Source organism: Mixophyes fleayi, chromosome 3, assembly GCF_038048845.1.
Source record: "Mixophyes fleayi isolate aMixFle1 chromosome 3, aMixFle1.hap1, whole genome shotgun sequence".
NCBI classification, from domain to species: Eukaryota; Metazoa; Chordata; class Amphibia; order Anura; family Limnodynastidae; genus Mixophyes; species Mixophyes fleayi.
Genome location: NC_134404.1, coordinates 41,073,327 through 41,090,227, shown reverse-complemented (window position 1 = coordinate 41,090,227; position 16,901 = coordinate 41,073,327). Strand labels below are relative to the sequence as shown.

At 41.0% G+C, this 16,901-nt stretch overlaps 1 protein-coding gene across 1 annotated transcript in view; it reads left to right on the top strand.

The window, feature by feature from the left end:
• KCNS3 (potassium voltage-gated channel modifier subfamily S member 3) overlaps window positions 1-16,466 on the top strand; it is a 131,798-nt gene extending 115,332 nt beyond the window's left edge. The window contains exon 2 of the mRNA XM_075200497.1: window positions 14,175-16,466. Coding sequence (XP_075056598.1) covers window positions 14,221-15,687 — 1,467 coding nt within the window. The 5' untranslated portion in view covers window positions 14,175-14,220 and the 3' untranslated portion in view covers window positions 15,688-16,466. The remainder of the gene's footprint in view (window positions 1-14,174) is intronic.
• Window positions 16,467-16,901: the final 435 nt, after the last annotated feature.

Below are 16,901 nucleotides of genomic sequence, written 5' to 3'. Positions count from 1 at the left end.
CTGCCCTAAATGTGTGGGAAGGTGCTTCACTTAACTGTATCAATTGTGTTACTCTTCTGTGTCTGAAGCTTTTTTTAAACTGAGTACAGTGCGCCATGAAATGTTCTTCTCCGCTGAAGTGCCATTGGAAGGTGTAATATGCGTCACATTAAAAGTGTAGGACAAGAACCCATCTCCGCCAACTCAGAACATGTGAAAACGGGTCTGCATCCTTTCTTCAGAACAAGGGACACTCCTTAAAATGCACCTTCTTTATTTAATTTTAATATTCTGGTTCTGCAAACTAAAATATCGTTTTGGCTCTGCTCCACAAAACAAGGTGTAGCGGTGCGCCTACTCCGCACACAGCAAGCATCACCCTCGCTCTGCCCATCTCCTCCCGTTGGCCGGTACAATCTCCTGCTCCCATGCATGCCATGCCATCTAGCCCCACAAACTAATCTAAGCACTCCGGCGCAAATCAAAGCTTGTGAAGTCACCGAAGAGGATTTTCCTCTGTTTTGTAAGCAAGGCCCATTGTATGACGATGACGGGTTCACTTTAAGTTCCTTACTGAGGAAGGGAATATTCTGCAGTTTGGCAATGCAATTTTGAAAGCAAATATATCCCCGAAAAATGTAATAAATCTGGAGATGTCTGTAGTAGAGGAAGCTACCAGACCTGATGCATTAGGAGCATAAAGCAAAGAGGATTAGGCTTTTTTTTTTTTTGCCTGGGCTTTTAGTGCAGTACTCAGGAAAAAGCATTAATAAGTCAAGCAGCTCTTATTGGTTCTTGTACTTTTCTCCTTGTTTTCACATTCCAGTGAAGAGCTAATCAATCTTCATCCAGCTCTTAGCTACTCTCTAATTTGAATAGTTTTTTCCACATATATTGCAGAAATGTTGCACGTTACAGAGACATTTATTACCACTGACAGACTAATAATTCTGTAATTATTCAACAAAAATAAGCTTTTCTCTGTAATTGGCATTTTGCTGTCATAAGTGTCATGTGGTGTAACTCAATATAAGTGAAAGGGCTCTACCAGAAATGAGTATGATTTTTATCATCATTGTGCCAGGTTCCTATTCCTCCAAAAAGACACACAGCCCCTTTGAATGAAGAACTACTACTGTACGTAGCATTCACTTAACCTCTGCATGCAGTATGCGCACAGCTAGGCCAATGAATTTTCGTGGAGATTTTAAAGCTGTGGACATTACCAGATGATACAGTGGTAAGAGGCATCCATATGTAAAGCACATACTGCTGGTATGTGTTACAGGTTACCGGAGCCTTTTTTCTACATAAAAATTTTTGGTTTCATCTGATCACTGGTAGGGTCTTCAGCCGTGGGCAACATCATATTTTTCGGATGGCCGAACAAGTTGCCTTCTGTTTCCACATTAATTTGACAAAGAAGGATCAAATGATATCATGAAATCAGAGCACCAGAATGAAGTGTTCACACAGTCCAAACAGTAGACTAAGCTCCTACATAAAATATATAAGTGCACTGTGACATCACTATCCGATCACATACCATAGACTAAGCTCCTACACACTACTGTGTGAGTGCACTGTGACATCACTAACCGATCACATACCATTGACTAACCTCCTACATAAACTGTGTGAGTGCACTGTGACATCACTGTACAATCACATACCATAGACTAACCTCCTACATAAACTGTGTGAGTGCACTGTGACATCACTATCCGATCACATACCATAGACTAACCTTCTAAATAAACTGTGTGAGTGCACTGTGACATCACTATCCGATCACATACCATAGACTAACCTCCTACATAAACTGTGTGAGTGCACTGTGACATCACTATCCAATCTCATACCATAGACTAACCTCCTACATAAACTGTGTGAGTGCACTGTGACATCACTATCCGATCACATACCATAGACTAACCTCCTACATAAACTGTGTGAGTGCACTGTGACATCACTATCCGATCACATACCATAGACTAACCTCCTACATAAACTGTGTGAGTGCACTGTGACATCACTATCCAATCTCATACCATAGACTAAGCTCCTACACACTACTGTGTGAGTGCACTGTGACATCACTATCCGATCACATACCATTGACTAACCTCCTACATAAACTGTGTGAGTGCACTGTGACATTAGTATCCAATTACATACTAACCTTCCACATAATAATGTGTGAGTGCACTGTGACATCACTATCCAATCACATACTGGGAGGAAACGGGGTGCTACTTAACTGAGAACTTTGTATTAATCACCCGTTTCTCACAGTTTAATGTACTTTTTTTAATCCTTGGCCCAGTCTAAGTATATACACCACAGCATCGGTGTATTATGTGTATTATTATTACATATTATTAGTTACATTTTTCCCTTGCTACTACCTGCAATATTGTATGTAGTAGAAATATAAAGAATATTGCCATACTGTGTGAAAATAACAGGACAGCAGAAGTCATTTTGCTTGTGTTAGCTAATGTAATTACTATTTGTCTCAAATGTCTATTGTATGAGGTGCTGCTTAGATTTGGTTTGTAATCAGAACAATGTCTGAGTTAAATAGCTGGCAGCCCATGTTAATTAGCTAGGTCAACAGGTAATGTGAGGGGTAATTAGGTTAGAACTTCTAGATGATATGCAATGTGCCTCCACAGTAATATACTGGCTGACATAGTATTGTGAAATGTATCAATATGTATCAATATAAATGTTATTGTATTAAAATGTATCACAGACTCAGATGGCGTAACACTGCTAATACAATGTGCCAAAAGTCTTATTTCATGTAAGAGTGCAGTGTCATTACCTGATGTAACCCCATGTTTAGTGTATCCAGCCAAAATAGCTAATTGAGTCAAGTCATTTCATTGTATAATCAAGGTAACAGGGATAGCATGCCTAGCAGCTAAAGTGTTCACTGAGAGACCCTTGCTGTAAGGGGGAGGTTTGAGACCCTTCTTCCTGTGGGTACAGCGAAGAATATAGGGAGAGGAGAATGCCAAGGGAGGGAGTCTAGCTTGGAGGATCCTGGTGTACAAGAGATCAGCAAAAAGGACTCTGGGTCAGGCATTGTGGACAGGGTCTGTGTGAGTCAGTATCCCAGGCTGGGTGACATTGTAACTATTTTGCTAATCGGCAGTGGTAATATTGCTGGAGGATAAGACTCTGAAAGAGACTGAGATTATTACTTTGAAGTGCTGACTGCAAGAGGCTGCTGGAGGATATATGTTACCATTTACCCTGTAACTTGTGAACATCTTGTGTGCTGTCATAATAAAGTCTTATTTTGGATATATTCTGGTCTACCCGAGTGAGTTGAATCCCACAGAGGATAACTGCCATCCCAGTAAGGGTGATATTCTCACATTTGGTGGCAGCAGTGGGATCACTCAACCTGGTGTCGCAAGAACCAGGATGGCTGGAAAGGACGGTTGCGGTCCAAGAGCCTTGTGGGTACAGCACAACACGGGCTGCACAGCACCCAGAGGAAGCCTATCAGGGGAGTTGCAAGAAACGTGATCCATGAACAACTATGACTCCCTAAAACTGGATGAACTCCGAGGATTATGCCGAGCAAGGGAAATTGCCACTACCCAGGATGACTTTAGGCCACAACTAGTGGAAAAACTACGCAAATGGGATCTGTGCCTACTCTATGATGCGGGCAGGATGGAAATAGCAGAGATCCCAGCAGTGGAAGCAAGCAAATTGGGACTTATGTTGTAGAAATCCTGGAAGCCAAGGAGTTGGGTGAGGACCAGGAGCAACCTCGTATATTGGTGCTGAGTGATAGGGGTTTCATATGTGCTAAACTGTCTGGACTTCATTAAGGAAAGTTAGGAGAACTTTCCAGATGTGGCGGGGGAATGGTCCAAGGAGACTGGGGTGAGCTACTATACTACCTCACTGCCCGAGGATCAGCCGCGACTGGACCCCTCAGACCTTGCCCTACTCTTTCAAGTCAGTAATGATTCAGGAGATTGCAGCTACCATACAGACATCCCCCACCCCAGGCCAGTCAGCAGTGCATAGTGGAATCTATGACTATGGACAGCTTCGTAAAGAGCTGCAGCATGTCCTCGGTCAGTGGATCCAGGGAAAAGGACTTGAGCTGGCAAAAGCAGGGCTGACTGAGATATTTCCCAGCCTTCAAGATTCGGTGGCAAAGTGTAACCCACGGTCCTGGGAAAAAACAGAAAAGGGGCAGAGTGAAGGCCCAAGGCGTCCCGGCAACCGAGGACCAGCGATACCACACTCAGGACAAGTCTGGAAGCGGTGCCATCGATGTGGATACCGGGGGCATCTTTGAGAGGATTGTCCCAGGAAAGGAGGTCAATTAGACCATTTCCCACCCACGGGGGTTGTTGTCTAGAGCCACCCCCACAAAAACAACCACTACCTCCCTTATGTGCCAGAGGAGAGGGGGGTAAGTGCCACTTGCAATGCTGTGGCTGGCATGAGGCAAACAAAAGGACGCCTTTACATGCACTTGAAACCTGTATGGGTGGATGGCAGAAAAGCCCAAGAATTTAGGGACTGTGGGGTAGCCATCACCCTGGTACGGCCCGAATTGGTGGATTCCAGAAGAATTATCACCAACAAATACTTTAAAGTTAGGATGGAGGATGGACAATGGGCAGAGATTCCAACAGCCCAAGTCCAGTTGCATTGGGGCCATTGTAACAACCTGGTGGAAGTTGGAGTTATGGTGGGATTGTCTAATGAGGTGATTTTGGGCAATGATTTGGGGTAAGACATCAGTAATTATTTTGTTGGAAAAGATGCCCATAGAAAAGCGAGCTCCAGGCAGAGAAAGAACAACCACCCCTACACACCAGTAAAAGCCGAATATCAGCAACCTCTCTTTTCCATCCGGGTCTCTGAGGGTGAGTAGCCAAGACCACCATGAGGGGGGGATAGTCCTGGGGGAGGAGGATAAATCTAGACTGCAAGAAGCCCAGTTACTAGATCCAGATCTAGAAGGGATGTGGGCACTAGCAGACATGTCATATAAGACTGGGGTGGTGGATAAATGTGCTTGGTTGGACGGATTACTGTATACGGTGTCCAGCCCAAATCACAAGTACAGGTTGGTAGTCCTACCCGAATATCGGGATCGGTTCATAGCTCAGGCCCAATGGGAATGGGGTACCAATCACTGAGGAAAAAGGAAAACACGAGCCAGGCTCAGACAGCAATTCATGTGGTTAGTTTTAGCTAGGGATGTAGACCGCTAAATAGCCAACTGTGCAGACTGCAAGAATATGTTAGGACAGGGCTGCAACAGTAACAGTCATACACAGGAAGGGAGAAGGCAGCATAGAAAGCAGGACATTGATGACTGCGTGATGTTACTTTCAGTAGTCCATGTAGGAGATAGTGTGCAGCAAGATTCCTGCAACAAGTCAGTCCATAAGCGGACGCAGGCTGGAGAAATGAGTAATCCCAGGGCAGAAGGGAACTGGGGAAGGTGGAGGCGTAGCCAGACAGGAACCCAGACAACCAGGGAAATGAAGTCAGTAGGGCTCAGAGTAGCTACTGGAGCAGGAGACCGAGTCTTCCCGCAGAAGCTCTGGGAATTGACAGATGCTCGATGCTATAAGAATATAACAAGGAGCAACAAGTGAACGCTGGAGGCTCCGCACAGCCCAGCAGGAAATTGGCTCACCTTGCGGGAGACCGCATAAAATCTGCAGTGTCTGCAGGAGACTCGGGCTCAAGTTTAAAAAGTGGGGAAGGAATGTGAAGAAACAGGTTGCTACCCGACTGAGAACTTTGAATTTATCACCCGTTTCTCACAGTTTAATGTACTTTTTAATCCTTGGCACAGTCTAAGTATATACACCAGAGCATCGGTGTATTATGTGTATTATTATTTCATGTTATTAGGTAAATTTTGCCCTTGCTATTACCTGCAATATTGTATGTAGTAGAAATATAAAGAATATTGCAATACTGTGTGAAAATAGCAGGACAGCAGAAGTCATTTTGCTTGTGTTAGTTAGGTAATTACTATTTGTCTCAAATATGAGGTGCAGCTTAGATTTGGTTTGTAATCAGAACAATGTCTGAGTTAACTAGCTGGCAGACCATGTTAATTAACTAGGTCAACAGGTAATCTGAGAGGTAATTAGGCATCACTATACAATCACATACCATAGACTAACCTTCTACATAAACTGTGTGAGTGCACTGCGACATCACTATCCAATCACATAACATAGACTAACCTCCTACATTAACTATGTGAGTGCACTGTGACATCACTATCCAATCACATAACATAGACTAACCTCCAAAATACTATTGTGTGAGTGCACTGTGACATCAGCACCCAATTAATTACCATAGACTAACCTTCTACATACTACTGTGTGAGTGCACTGTGGTATCACAATCCAATTACATACCATAGACTAACCTTCCACATAAACTGTGTGAGTGCACTGTGACATCACTATCCAATCACATACCATAGACTTAACTTCTACATAAACTGTGTGAGTGCACTGTGACATCAGTATCCAATCACATACCATAGACTTAACTTCTACATAAACTGTGTAAGTGCACTGTGACATCACTATCCAATCACATACTAACCTTCCGCATAATATTGTGCGAGTGCACTGTGACATCACCATCAATTACAGATAAACTTGTGCTCCTTCTGTGGCATCGCTGTACAATCACAGACTAACCTGCTGTGTGAAAACACTGATCTCACTCTGTCACATCAGAATCATTATCTAGAGGATCAAAGAATGGAAACCAGATGTTTTTATGAGGTGATTCTCTATTTCTTTTATTTTCAGTTGTCAAAACATGAAAATATGAAAAGTAGTTTTCATCATAAATACTGGTTAAAGAGAACTTGCTCAGCTTTGGTATAGACAAAAGGACGGCTCCCACTATAAAATTACTCTAGTTTAACTTTTGTAAAATCTTGTCTAAGTAAAGAAACAACTGTGCGATCTCCTTATAAATCCCATCCTCTGGGGAAACTGAAATCACCATTTCAGCAGTGTGTGATCAAGTAATTACATTACAAATTCAGATTGCCTATGGAGTGATCAATTGATAATTATCAAATGACACAAAATTCAAAGGCAGAGATTTACACACTGTTATTAAAACCTTATAGGTCATTCACACTGTTCTGTGCTGATGCGGCACGTGAGTAATCCAAACCTTGCTTGTTGGGCTAAACCCAAGATTTCTTTCTTCAAATTATAGTAAATATAAATGCGTAATATAACGTGATAAAGGACTAACAGCAATTGATGTTGACATGATAGGTAAATAGTGGACATAATGATACTGAAAGGAATGTGAAAATTTGGGGAAAGGAAAAATTAAGTGGCAGTAAGAAGGTATAAAATAAAATGATGGCTGAGAATATTGCTAGTAAAAAAATGTAAAGAAATATATTGAGATGATTTTGCATATAGTTTAAAGTAGACCTAAACCCACAGGGCTCATGTAGAGTCAAGCGCAGTTTCTGGTCCAAACATACACGTAAAATGCGGGCAGCAAAATTGTGCTCTTACTTAAGATGTGTGAAACTCAATATAGTGTGGCCACATCAACATAGGCAAACCGTCAGGGGGTTTCCTAGTGCCTGGAAATCCCTCTCCAAGCCTGGGTCACTGTATAATTGAGGTGGCTGGACCCTTCCTCCGCTTCACAGAGCTCTGCTTGAAAAGGGAGAGCTGCGTGCACCTAACAGTAGTGCACGCAACATTGCCCATGCATATTATGTGGATAGGATAGGAATATTTGGAGAGCAGCCATGCACTGTCTAATATTATAGCCACGCCCCCAGTGCGCATCAACTTGATGATGTTGCCTAAAACAAACAAAAGATAACCCCAAATCGCCCTATACCCCCCCACCCCAAAAAAAAAAAAACCGACCACCAGTGCTCATAGCCTGGGATGGAAACTGATAATGTGTGGTGAATAACATTGTCAGATCCCCCAGCAAAAGCAATAATCAGCACTGTGCTGTGGCAGACGGGGCTGGTCACACTAGCAGGGAAACCCGTAGTGTGGTTCAGTACGGGGCTGAATTCCCTGGGGGTATCAGACACACAAAAATGTGGGTCCCTTTGGAAAAAGCAGGCGATAAAGAGAACCCTCAGAGAACATTCCTTCTAGCAGAGCCGAATGTCTGAGGGGACTGTCCACAAGAGCGGCTACACTAGGAGATAGTTATGTGTCGTATATGAGGGGTTTGTAACCACTGAATTTCCGAAGAAGAAAAGAAGAGGGAAAGAAGAAGATTCCTAAAATCCCTAAGGGTTAGAATAAGGAGGAGACAGGGATTAGGTGAATTGTTTTTTAAAATAAATGTTTAGTTTAGTACTTTACTATATGGGCCCTGGATGCCAGGCCATACTGGCACTTGTAGTTCTACAAGTGTCAGTATATGCTCTAGCAACCATAGGCTAGTATTTTTACAAGTGCCAGCATACCCAAGCAGTTTAACAGGTGGACTCCATGATGCAGGTTTCATTGTTATAGTGACCAGACCAGCCCTGGTGTCTGCTTTTGCAAGGGAAAACCCACACTCTTAGCTGCCCCCTTAAAACAGGTATATCTGGAGACCTGGTCAACTATGCAGAGCTGATTTATGCATTACATTAGGCAACCTAGGCTTCTGTTTAGGGCCCAGTGAGTATAGAAGGTTCCAAATTACTGCAGCCTATTTTTACATGTATTTTTTTTGACAAATAGAAGGGGTGGGAATGGGCCCCAAAGCAGTAACTTGCCTATGGCCCCATGGGGTCTTAATCAGGCTCTGCTAAGAAGCATTGTCCACATTTTCCTTACTGTACTTTAGTTCCATTTGCACGCTCCCGTTCCTTTTCTCAAGGCAGAGGGGCTGCAAGGGCAATTGAAGTTGAACTCAGCATTCTATTTTGTTTTACTATGTGTGGTAGAAGCTCCCATACTGCTGAATACTTCACTCTAAAGCTGATTTCTTCCACTTCATTTCTTTTTTTATCTTACAGCTTTGCTGTTTCTCTCACTAAACAAACCTACTTAAAGTGTCTTATTTGCACACAGTCATCTAACCCTAATTTCCTCTATACCAACTTCGACTCTTTCTTCTCCCCCCCCACCTTTGCCCTCCTCCCATACAGCCCTCAATTTTGGCACCCACTTCACCAAAATGTACCTTCTCCATCAATAAACCTCCACACCAGCTTTATTCACGACCTCCCTCTTTCTTCAGGCCGCCCACTGTTCTCCCACGACTTTGGAGACAATGTCTATGTTCTTCTGTCGTATTCCCCCCTCTACCTTCCCCCTTGACTCACTCCTCCATTACCTTTTCTGCTCCCTCAATCTCTGCCTGCACCTCTTCAACTTGTCTCTATCCACTGGCATTTCCCCCCTCAACCTTTAAATACACTTTTTTTTTAATTTGTTAAACGATATAACTTTATTTTAACACTACAAAACTAATTGGCAATTACAAATACTTAATGAGCCCATCAGGTATGTTCTTTTGGAATAATTACATATTCCAGTTTGTTATTTCATAGATTAATGCTTGGATTCATACGTAACAGTGTTCTTGCCAATGTGCATCCTCTCTTCTTCCAATGGTTTCTCAATTACAGCTGGTATAATTTTACCGTAAATTTCACATTGTTCCAAAACCTGAATGTATTAGTAGATGTCGCAGTCTTGTAGCATGATCATGTGCTTTGACATGTTTTCTAGCAAGGAAAAGGAAGCATTGTTTTGCATAAAAACATGTGTCCGTTCCAAACACACTTTTTAAAACTCATCAACAATTGTCTCTGCTAAGTGCAAGAGTCACTTCTCATTCATGTTCTTCTTGGAACTCTCTGCTGCTTTCGACACCATTGACCTACATAATCCAATTCAAACTTCTCACCCTTACCTAAAAAGCCCTCATCTACTTATCCACTCCCAGCTTCTCCAAACTCACCTCACTCCACACTTGTCTGGGCCGTCTCCGCTCTGCTAACAACTGGTGTCTCAGTTCCCCACTGACAATCACATCCCACCTCCAACATCTCCTGTGATGTTCCCCAGCCTCCAAAGTTTTAAACACTCCTTAAAAACCTAGCTGCTGAACAGGATCCTCTTAACAACTTCTTGGGCCCCCGGGCACAGCAGTGCACCGGGGCCCCTATATACATATATATATATATATATATATATAAAAAAAATAAAAATTATTATATATGTGGGCCCTGCAGCCCAGGGGGGCCCGTTGGAGGCAGCAAAAAAAAAAAAAAACCTGGAAAAAAAAAAGACAATACTTACCTTGCAGTCAGCTGGCGATCCTACTCCCTCCATGGTCTCCTGATCCGTCACGCTCCGCAATGGATGTCGGGCGGGTGTGATGACGTCACGCCCGACATGCACTGCGAGCATACCTTACCTATTATGTCTTATGTCTATTATTATGCTTCATTTTTTGTTACTCTTGCACTCATGCTTCTTGAATGTCCTGTATTTTTGTACTTGGCTTTTTGGCCATAATTAAACATGTACTAATTTAAAGATCTAATTAGGCACTGCAGTTATAAAGTGCTACATTTTATGATCAAGTCCAGAACCTGTGAAATATTTACTAAAACAGTTATGAAAATATCGCTCACCTCTACATCTGCCAATTTAAACTCTTTCATTTCTTGGATTCTATTGCATTGTAATGGGAGTTATTTACCAAGAAAGATCAAAATTGTCAATGTTTAAAATCCCAGGGCTTGGAGGCTCAAAGGGCCGAATATGGCCCTAGGACCAACTTTTACCCATCATTGCTTTAAATGCTGTACCAGCATAGGGTTGCTTGTTTTAGGAAAACATAAAGGTTATATACCATGACAAGTCCTGTGCCGTGTATTAAGCTATGTCCTCAGGTCATAAGACTAAAAGAAGAGGAATTATGGACAGAAAGAAGGTATTGATAAATGAGGGAAGGGTTGTATTTTTATGGAAATACATATTATCATTATGAAGGTGAAAGGAAGGTTAACAGCCATGAATCTCACTTGCTATGGCATTGTATTAAAGGTTAAAAAACATGACAACAGTTTAAGAAAGGCTCTGTGCTTTGTGCAAATACCCTTTAAAAAATAATGAAAGCATTGAAAAGACGCAGTGTTCTATAGCAGAGGTCTGGAAAAAGTGTAAGTAAATGTCAATCAAGGAAAAATTGGAAACCAGTGAAGTATGGAGAATTTTTATAGTAATTACACAAGGAGTTATAGGTTATTTCATGCTTATAGATCAGAACTCCATAAAAATAAACTTCTGCTTATTTAAAGTGGAAGCATCAGTTTAGTTTTAAAACAATATGCTTTTAAAATTATATTTAAAGTATATTTAAATCAATATAAGATTTTAAAATGAAATGAAAAACTAAACGCAGCAATTAAATATTTTATATATGAAGCCAAAATACCCTGTTCAGTCTTATCCATACTTTCCTGTGCAGCTTTTCTTTAAAGTTAAGTAGGACTGAACAATTTCTATCCCTTGATTACAGACAACTGCACATAAGTGAGAGCTGATATTGGACATCAGTGAGGTCTGATCATCATCATTTATTTATATAGCGCCAGCAAATTCCGTAGCGCTTTACAATTGGGGACAAACACAGTAATAAACAATACTGGGTAAAACAGACAAAAAGCTAAAAGGACCCTGCTCGCAAGCTTACAATCTATAGGTCAATGGGAGTCTGATACATGAGGTTAAATTTACATACTACATCTTGGTTCAGCCAGATTGCAAAGGTAAAAAGTGATTTGTATGCTATGTGATCCAGTCACACAGAAATGTTGGTCTGGCGTCAGTGAGAATTGTTTAAACGGTGGTAATAGGGTACCCTAGTGAGGTTAAGATGGTGGTTGAGGAATATTATAAGCTTGTCTGAAGAGGTGGGTTTTCAGAGAAAGCTTGAAAGTTTGTAGACCAGAAGAAAGTCTTATTGTGGAATGGAGGTAATTCCACAGAGTGGGTGCAGCTCGAAAAAAGTCCTGTAACCGGGAATGGGAACATGTAATGAGGGTGGATGAGAGACGCAGATCTTGCACAGAATGGAGTTGGGAGATATTTTGAGACAAGTGAGGAGATGTATGTTGGTGCAGTTTTGTTGATGGCCTTGTAAGTTAGTAGAAGAATTTTATATTGTGGAATGGAGGTAATTCCACAGAGTGGGTGCAGCTCGAAAAAAGTCCTGTAACCGGGAATGGGAACATGTAATGAGGGTGGATGAGAGACGCAGATCTTGCACAGAATGGAGTTGGGAGATATTTTGAGACAAGTGAGGAGATGTATGTTGGTGCAGTTTTGTTGATGGCCTTGTATGTTAGTAGAAGAATTTTACATTGGAATCTGTAAAAAACAGCCAACCAATGTAGAGACTGACAGAGTGACTCAGCAGAGGAAGAACGAGTTGCAAGGAAAATCAATCTGGCCGCTGCGTGCAAAATAGATTGCAGAGGTTTGAGTCTGTTTAGGGGAAGACCAGTATAAGTAAGCAAACATGTCTGTTAAGGTGCTCATAGACTGTAGGATCTCACTTCTTTACACATAGGGCCTGATTCATCAAGGCATGTATCTGCCGATTTTGAGCATATTGTACGCAAAATCATTCCCAGAACCGGGAGATACGCCCATGTACGCAGCCCTGATTGCTGCGTCTTCGAACACAATGGACACTTACTACAGCCTCACGGGGCGGGGAAGGGGCATTTTTCGTAGTCAATTTACAGTAGGGGATTGCTAAACTCAAGCGCACGTAGCCACGTCCGAATTAGTAGTGATGACAGTCAGTCAGTCAGTGGTATAACATGTGTTTGCAATCATGAGCAACTGTAAGAATGTGTTTTATGCTCAGTAGACATTAATAACATCCTAGTAAATATATTTACACTCTTTTTATTTGTTATCTGTTCTATCGTTAATGCTCACATTAATAACAGGTGAAACTTATTCATTATTTTTGATTTTTCTGTACATTCTGCCAAATTTATGATCCATATCGTTATTGGACATATTCTGCATCCATCTTATGTAGTAGAGCACGCAGACCTGCCCCCGATTTCAACAGCACACGTACCGTGATGAATTTGGATTACTCAAAGGCTAAATACGTGCGTTTAATACTATAATACTAAACGCAAGTTGCGCTCAGAATGCCTGCCTTGATGGTTCAGGCTCATAGAGAGGCCGGATCTAGTTCCAATTTAGACACAACTGTCCTGACAATTAATGCGATCTGAAGATGACTGTATGAAGTTAGATCGCAATCATTGTCTGACAGCACTTTTTGCAAGTTCCAATAACCATCTGATAAAATGGGATCTGTGGTCATTAAGGAACCAATATGCAGTAATGTATTATTATTATTATTATTATTATTTTAATTTATTTGTTAGGCGCCACAAGGTGTCCGCAGTGGATGGCTGGTAGGCTTTGAGTAACAGGTGAGTTTTAAGTGCCCATTTGAAGGAGCACAGAGTAGGAGAGAGACGGATGGAGCGAGGGAGGTCATTCCAGTACAGGATGGCAGCACGGGAGAAGTCTTGGATTCTGGAGTGGGAAGAGGTGATCAGAGTGGAGGAGAGGCGACGGTCATTGACTGAGCGCAGGGAGCGGGCAGGAGTGTGAATGGTGAGGAGGTTAGAGATATTGGGGGCAGTAGACTGGGAGAGAGCTTTGTAAGTGGTGGTAAGGAGTTTGAAAAGGATCCTGTAGGGGAATGGGATCAATTTGAGTTCAATTTGGTCTAAAACAACCAAACTGGCCAACGGAACACACCGTGTATGGGCAGCTTTATCTGGCTGTATAGTCACAGTCTTCACAATGTGTATTAATCAAACTACAGCTTTCATGGAGCATTTCTGTTGCATTGGAGAAATTCTAGCCAATCTCACAAGCTCTGTCTTTGTAGGATTGCAAGACAAAGAAGCACCACCATCTGTAAGCTGTGTCTGCTTTCTCTGAAGGATAGAACAGAGAGCATGCTGGAGAGATGTAGTTATGCATGAGATGTTTCATGTACATGATCTAGCTCACTAATACACTTGCTTTCATATACGTATGTGTTAAAATGTGTTTGTTTGTTCTGTAAATGTTATATATTTGTAAAATTTAATGTGTTATTTTTACACATAGGTGAAATGTAACCACTCCAGTTTCCAGCAAGACACAAGGAGTCAAGATGGTTTATGGAGAATTCTTTCATAGAACTAGAAATGATGAGGAAGAGGTGAACCTAAACGTTGGGGGTTTCAAACAATCAGTGGCCCAGAGGACTCTATTAAGGTTCCCTCACACCAGACTTGGAAAACTGCTCAATTGCCATTCAGAAGAAGCCATACTTGAACTTTGCGATGACTACAATGTTGCAGACAAGGAATATTACTTTGACCGGAATCCTTCTCTCTTTAGATACATCTTAAACTTTTACTACACGGGAAAACTCCACGTAATGGAAGAACTGTGTGTGTTCTCTTTTTGCCAAGAAATAGAATACTGGGGTATTAATGAATTGTTCATCGATTCTTGTTGTAGCAACAAATATCAAGAAAAAAAGGAAACAATCTTGGAGAAGGACTGGGATCAGAAAAGTGATGTCATGAGCGTGGGTTCGTCTTCTGACGAGTCATCTGTTTTTGAGAAGGAACTGGAGCTATTTGATTCGTTAAAATTTGGGAACTTTCGAAGGAAAATATGGATCAGACTGGAAAATCCTGCATTCTCTTTATCGGCCAAGCTTTTCGCTATTTCTTCATTAAGTGTCGTCTTAACTTCAATTGTAGCCATGTGCATCCATAGCATGCCAGAGTTCCAAAAACTAGATGACAATGACCGAGAACTGGAAGACCCGGTCCTCGCAGTGGTGGAGATAATATGCATTGTTTTTTTTACCACGGAACTCGTTATACGACTTGCAGTAGCTCCCTCTCAGAAGAAATTCTGGAAAAACCCCATGAACATTATAGATTTTGTCTCTATCATACCATTTTTTGCCACCTTGGTTGTGGACACCAAGGATGATGAGAATGCAGGCATAGAGAACATGGGAAAGGTTGTCCAGATACTACGATTAATGAGGATATTTCGTATTCTAAAGCTTGCGAGGCATTCAGTTGGCTTGAGATCTTTAGGGGCCACTTTAAGACACAGCTACCATGAAGTTGGTCTTTTACTTTTATTTTTGGCTGTCGGGATTTCAATATTTTCAGTCCTTGTTTATTACCTGGAAAAAGACGATGAATTATCACCTCTTCAAAACATCCCGACCTGCTGGTGGTGGGCTACGATTAGCATGACTACAGTTGGCTACGGTGACACCCACCCAGTCACGTTATACGGAAAGCTCGTCGGCAGTGTTTGCATTATTTGTGGTATATTAGTGGTTGCTCTTCCAATAACAATCATTTTTAATAAATTTTCTAAGTACTACCAAAAGCAGAAAGCAATAGATGTGGACGGGTGTAACGAAGATGAGCCAAAAGATAAATTTAATGATCTACCTTATTTCAACATAAGAGATAGATATGCAAGAAGGATGAATTCCTTTATTTCAAGTCTTTCGTCGGTTGGAATTCTTGCAAGCAACGATTCAACTGACGCCTCCAGTATCCAAGAAATGGAGGATTCTTACAATGCTAAGTTCAAATGACACTTTCTTTTGCCATCTCATCTTATGATTTCTTTTACCCCTACCGCTTCTTGCTACCTCCCTATGCAAAACATAGCATCTTTCGTTGCTTAAAGCACTTAATTCTCAGGGTATGACTTGTAGCCATATTTTAGAACATGCATTGCTACTGGATTAATATTGTAGCTCATGTTTTTTGTTGTTTTCTTTTTAAGAAGTTTCATAATTTGCCTCTTTAATGTTTTATTTTTTTACATATATTTTTTGTATAAAAAAAAGAATCTAAAAGATATTTTATTGAACGCACATAAAATAGGTATTTATTTTATCGTCATGCCAAACCACTTACAAAGGGGTTTCCATGTTTCTCTCCTCCCGGGAAAAAAAAAATAGAGAAAAAAAAGCATTAATTTAGTAACAGAGTTACAAGGACCATATGATTTAAACATCGATTGTTGCTTTTGATGGTCAACCGGGAGAATTGAGAAAAGGAGACTGGATTAGAACTGGATGACCACTGTCCGAAGCAGCAATTGGGCTCTACAACCCCTAAAAAAAATTGCTATACATTGTCCATTTTTTATGGATTGGTTAAATACAATAAATTTAATTTTTGCATTTACTGAACCTTAGGCAATATGTTATTGACTGCGAGTTGACCACCTCTTGTATGTTCTTAAGAGTTTGTTAAACATAATGGAAAATACTTAAAGATGATTTACAGATAAAACCCCGGCATGTACGGTATTGCATTATGGAACAATTGTGAATGCAGGAAAGCATGTAAGTCTGACATGAAACTGAGGAATCTAATAAACTTCCTGTTTCAAAGACAATATTTGGTTTACATTTTTAAATGATTGACACACATTGCTCAATTATAAATGCTTGACATGTATTGGACCTGCGAGCTTAAATAAGTAAGCACTTTCTACTTCAACTATTCCATTTTTCAAAGGAGGTATTACAGGTATTGATGAAATTGGAACTTATATGGCTTTAATTAGAGATTGTTGTGATGCCTATTCCATAAAAGATTGTCCACCTTCAGACAACTTTTTTTTTACCTGCATCTCTTTCTAAATATTTGCAATATCTTTATCACTCCCATCTGTATATCTCAAAGCTGTTTATTTTCCTTGCTCTTGGATATGACACAGACCTGCTCTGTGGATACAATTGTATCCAATGCATACATCACAGCTGATCTGTGTCATATCCAAGAGAAATTTAAA